Raw genomic sequence first — 5,727 nt, forward strand, 5'->3', positions numbered from 1 at the left:
GAGTGTCTGTCTGTTAGACCAACCAAACTTTTACTTATTACATAATACAGTTTCACAGTAAATAAGTTGAATTGGGGTAACCCGCAGGGTTTAAGTTAATGAAATTCCAAATCTGTGCATGCAGTAACAAAGCAGGATGTCCACCCTACCTTTTCACCCTTGCCTCCTGGAACACCAGCAACACCTCTCTCTCCTGGGATTCCACCAGGGCCAGCAGGACCAGGACCACCGGCAGGACCAACATTGCCAGGCTCACCCTAGCAGCAACAGCATATCTCATAAGACAGGGTCAAACCATTCACACAATTTGCAACAAAACTCTGTCATTACTACTTTGCCCGTGATTGTGCTTGATTTTAAACAGTGTGAGTATTTTGACTTAAGCTACTGTACTTATTTTACTTTCTCAGCTAGCGAAGATGACAGATGAGCACACTCTCTCTGATTCTGTGGGGTCCTGAGGTTTCAGGGTGCCCCATATGCCAAAGTAAATTTCTGTAGGAAGATTATCCATGAAAATCTGGAAAATGAAACCCCATATTCAGTTAGCATCAAGCCAACATTTGCTAATTATTGTACTGCTGTTTTGGGGTTAAGACACAAGAATGTCCTGTATATAAGCACAGGTGGGTATAAATAGAAGCCAGCATGAATTTTGGCCAAAGTCTCGGACCTTTTGTCAAAACAAAGTAATAGTATACCCAGCTGACAAACTGTGTTCAAACTGAGTGCAGACTGAGTTCCTCTCCTATCATCTATAGTGTTAAACGTAAAAATCTTCGATATTGGTGTGGACTAGCTGGGATAGAACGTTACACTTGAAGAAATTACCCAGAGGCTACGGTGTATAGGTAACTACCTATTACCAGTAATCACTTATGCTCTTAGGAAAGAAGGTTTTGGATTGCCTTCATTAGGAGTTCAGCAGCAAGGCAATGGCAGCTAGAAAAGGTATACCTTGTTACCATCAGGGCCTGGGGGGCCAGATGGACCACGGCTTCCAATGGAACCAGCAGGACCAACAGCACCACTTTCACCAGGTGGTCCACGTTCACCCTGCAGAAGACAGTCTGATTTGAGTTTTTCACAGAACCACAGAATCATTTTGGCTGGAAGAGACCTTTAAGATCAAATTTCCTTGAATTGTTCTGTAACTTAGAGGTTTAAAAGCACTGACTAGCGGCGATGACAATGCGTTGTGTTTTCACCTGAACAAACCATTAAAGAACTGCATCACACCTGTGCAGATATTAACTAAACTGGTCATGAGAATTGGCTCTAGGTATTGAGACGAGCACAGCAAAGTGAAGTACTGAAAGTCTTGCATCATGAAAACAGCTGACAAAGTACAAGCTCTTCTTGAACATGGATTTTGGCTACTGTGCTCATTCTGGTAGCAGTGTATTCTATTATCAAATGGAGCTTCTGATACCAATTTGAGGGCAGATAATGGATTCTAGTGAAATTGGACCCACAGTAACTGGCAATTATTTTTACTGTGGCGAATGCCTGGTAAATACTGGAGACTAAAGGTGACGACAGCTAAAATCTGCTAATGAGATCTCCACACTATAGCAGGGGTAAGGATAAATTCTGAAACAGATGTCATCTGGAGATGTGGAAGCAGCCAGAAACTGTGCCTAAATGCACAATAGACGTATCAAAGATAGAAATATTGGTTTTACTAAAGACATCTCAAATTATCCCAGTTGATCAAGCTGGACATCAGTGAACAATCTGGTAGGTGTAATGGAGATTTTTAGTTATGCTGGAGAATCTGGGAGTTTGTATGAGAACTATAACATGGTCGAACTGACTCGAGGAGACATAGCACACTGCTAAAAAGCACCAATGATGCAGAAGACTAATTTATGTTGTAGTGATGTTCCCCAATTAATTTACCTTTTAATTATTTTTACATACATTTTGTTAATGACAGAGAGGCAGAAAAGGAAGAAAGATATTTATGAGATATGCAGATATCACAAAGGTGGAAGCGCTTGTCAACAGGAAGAAGGGTTAGCATATTACACAGGTAGAAGTGAATAACCTGCTGGATAGCTGTCACAGCGGAAGTGAGAAAAAAAGTCAAGGATGCAAAGTACCAGGCTGTTTATTTAGGCACCAAAAATGAAGATTTGTGCTGTAAAATGGAGGTTTCATTTGGTGAAGGTGACAGAAAGGGAAAGGTGATAGAAAATAGCCAACAATATAATAAGAATATGAAAAAGGCAAATATGATCTGGCACAAGCAGTGAGGCATTTTTAGGAAGTGTTAATTTTGTTGTACAAAGCATCAGTAAGATCTAATTTGAAATACAGAATGAAACACACTGGCTGGGTATGAGATGCTTAAGGCAAGCTACAGCAGAGACAAATAACTGCTACTACGATGATAAAGGGAACTTGGCTTGGATAGATTAACAAAATGAAAGTTTAAAGAGGACATGGTTACTAATACAGCCTTGGGACACTAAATGTAGGGGTGGAAACTGCTGTTTAAACTGATTGACATGACTGGTAAGAGTGAGTGAGATTATTTGTCATTAATATTTTTAGCCTTTAAGTAAGACAAAAAGAGGAAGTAGCAGAAGCACTTTAAATATCAACATCTTTATAGGTAGACTTGGAAAACAAATAATTAATTGAGCATTTTATAAAGTACTCACTGCTCTGCATAAATGGGACCTTCCTGCCATGCAGGAAGGCCTCCACACAGAGCTCGTTACAGATGTTTATTCACAGTGCAGGAGTAACTGGAAATCTAATGACTACTCCAAGCTCTGGATTCAGCTCACAAAGACATTACATGAGAGGTAGGAACTGGCTGGCAAGGGATAGTATGACTGAGATGGTCAAGCTAAGAAGGTCTGTGCACAGGCACTGGAAATGAAAATTCTCATATGCACCAGGCCTCAGTGTGACAGGATCAGTCTTCTGTCATGAACTTTCTCATTGTGAGGTTCATTAACACAGGATATAAATACTTGGGTAATATTCATATAACTTACCCAGTTTACTAAAACCGGCAACTATTGTGTTATATAATCATATACCCTGACACATGCAAACAAAGAGCAGAGAAAATTGTCCCTCGTTCCTGGGAGTCTGCTGCAATACACTGTATTGTATTCTATAACTGAAGTGCTGTTTGTCTTGAGAAACTTGGGAATTTATATAGCTACTGGCATTATTGAACACATTCTTAAGACAGTCTGTACTAGCTTTCAAATGAGTTACTCACTCTTGGGCCAGCAGGACCAGGGACACCAAATTCACCATGAAGACCCTAGAAGAGAGTAGATGTACTAGTAAAGGTTATTTCTAAAGTAAACTTATTAGCTTAAATTGTTCTTTGCTTCTTAGCGGTAAACAGAAATGCTTCTCAAATTGCAGCATGCATACTGAAGATCTTCTGACTAAACTCAGGCATTTAGATATACAGAAATAACCCCCTTTCATACAGCTGCCTGATATCTCAAAGCAGACATGACATAATACTTTCTCATCTGAAAAATGACTTAACTATTAAATTCTAAGCTCATTTTTCAGGTACATGCAATGCAAACTCATTTACAGGGACACAGAGAGATGTAACTATAAATGTTAAAGGGGGTCGTGACACTCAAAGATGCACAGTTTGCAGATTACATCACACGCTTTAACTGAGCAAAACCCTCAGCTATCTCAGTTTCATGCCATTGCTAATTCACTGAAATCAGCTGAAGTGCAAAAGCATACAATTGGAGTGGTGCAGGTTAGACTGAATCTTGAAGATTTCAAAAGAAATTCAAGGTAAAATATTTTTCTCGTACTGTCTTGTATTTTGAGAGAAGGGGCATATTACATTGCTGCTTAAGGACCACAAAGCAGAGGATTGGCTTTGCTCTGTTTCATACCAAAACTTTGAAAACTGAAGATTGCTACAAATTCCAACGGACCTTCTTCGCTTGCAGCTGGCTTTAACGAAAGGGACTATTAAACTTTGCATATAACATGGATTGCTTTGTTTTGGCAAATGGATGCAACAGGCTCTTGCGTGACCACATGTGCAATTGTAAACACAATGCTTATGCAATGCCTACCCTGCTAGTGGAGTACTCTATCTGCCACTCACCCTTTCGCCTGGTTTACCAGCCTCACCAGCTGGACCCGAGGGACCTGGCAGACCCTACAAGTAAAGAAACACATATAAAGTTAAGGCAGAAGCACTTCATGCTTTGTAACCACGAGTAAGATTGAGCAGAGTACTTAGTTACTTACCTGGAAGCCAGGAGGGCCAGCAGGACCTTGTTCACCCTTTCCACCTTGGTTGCCCTGGATGGAATAAAGAACAAGTGATTAACTTGGAAGAAGAAATTCAGGAAAATAGATTTTAAAATAGGAATTCCCATTAATGAAAAGTAAATCACAAATTGGATCTGTGTGGAGGCTGTTACTCACAGTGACTCCAGGAGGACCTTGAGCACCGTTGTTTCCCTCTGGACCAGGAGCACCCTAAATGTGTTCAAGCAGAAAGCGTTTATCAAAATTTAGATTTATTATGAATAATACCTCTCAAAAGTGATTGTGACAACAACAAAGGTCTCTCGCTGAATATTTTGAACTTAGTCATGTACATATTAAGAACTTCTCTGTCAAAGGGTACTAAAGATGCTTATAATTTTAAATTCTGGTGACTGTTTTAGTTATTGCAACACATTCATCCTTAAGGAAACTTCTTCTGAAATTACAGATTACCAGAACCTTGCTGATAACATTTTTCCCACAACAGCCCAATTATTTGGTCCCTCAAGTGGAAGAATTAGTAAGTCTCAATTATCAGTTAGAATTGGAAATTAAAAATCATACACCGTCCTCAAAAATTTGCATGGGAACTGTCATATTTTTCCTCCTCATAGGAAGCTAATATGCCATAATTAATTACCCAATTAATACCCAAGAAGGGTAGTTTTCATTTATCCCTTAAGTAATAGTCCCCACTGACATGAGGCTAGCTGAAAGCAGTCCCGAGTGCTTTTCTATTTCATCACCTATTCATGCTTGCACAAGACAATGCTATCTTATCGCAGAGGTTTTGACAATACGCTTTTTTCTGTGTGAAGGCTGATAAAAAGACATATCCACATACCCGTGGGCCAGCAAGACCAACATTGCCTTTTTCACCAGGTTTTCCAGGTTCACCCTGAAGTTGAAAGAAAAAGATACAAAAGTTAATCAAGGCTTCAGATTAGATTCAGTTTAAACTACTAAACAGACACTCTCCTTGACATAAGATTTATTGTACTATTTCTTTAGGCACAATTAGAACACTCACAAGCTCCATCTGCCTTGTTGAACCACCTAGAAAGAATAGCTCAAAAATAAATGTCTTTTCAAAACTGTATTTCTTTATTTTTTGAGATCATAACTCATGACAAACTGCATAGCATCCTATGCAATATACTATATACGTGTCTGCATGTGTGTGTATGTATAGCAACATCATAAATCCAGGAGACGAATGTTGTTTTCTGTGGCCTTTGTGTGGCACATCAAGAGCACCACTGAAATCACTGGTAGCTTTTCTTTTAAATTGAGTGAACTTTGGATTGTTCTCCATAAATAATAATATCTTGGAACTGAAACTTAGGCTTCATGGTCAGCACTTACAGAACTTTTACGGAGGTGTATATACAGAAATGATAAATTTGGCATGCAAAAATTATTATATATATAATAATTATA

General features: G+C 39.1%; 1 protein-coding gene across 1 annotated transcript in view; it reads right to left on the reverse strand.

Moving 5' to 3' along the window:
* Nucleotides 1–5,185, reverse strand: part of COL1A2 (collagen, type I, alpha 2) — a gene marked incomplete at its 5' end in the record, with an annotated part of 20,100 nt that extends 14,915 nt beyond the window's left edge. Inside the window, 7 exons of the mRNA XM_010132205.1 lie at nt 150–257; nt 958–1,056; nt 3,245–3,289; nt 4,118–4,171; nt 4,264–4,317; nt 4,444–4,497; nt 5,132–5,185. Of these exons, the coding sequence (XP_010130507.1) occupies nt 150–257; nt 958–1,056; nt 3,245–3,289; nt 4,118–4,171; nt 4,264–4,317; nt 4,444–4,497; nt 5,132–5,185 (468 nt within the window). The remainder of the gene's footprint in view (nt 1–149; nt 258–957; nt 1,057–3,244; nt 3,290–4,117; nt 4,172–4,263; nt 4,318–4,443; nt 4,498–5,131) is intronic.
* Between the last annotated feature and the right edge of the window lie 542 nt (nt 5,186–5,727).

Source organism: Buceros rhinoceros, unplaced genomic scaffold, assembly GCF_000710305.1.
Source record: "Buceros rhinoceros silvestris isolate BGI_N320 unplaced genomic scaffold, ASM71030v1 scaffold33912, whole genome shotgun sequence".
Classification (NCBI taxonomy): Eukaryota; Metazoa; Chordata; class Aves; order Bucerotiformes; family Bucerotidae; genus Buceros; species Buceros rhinoceros.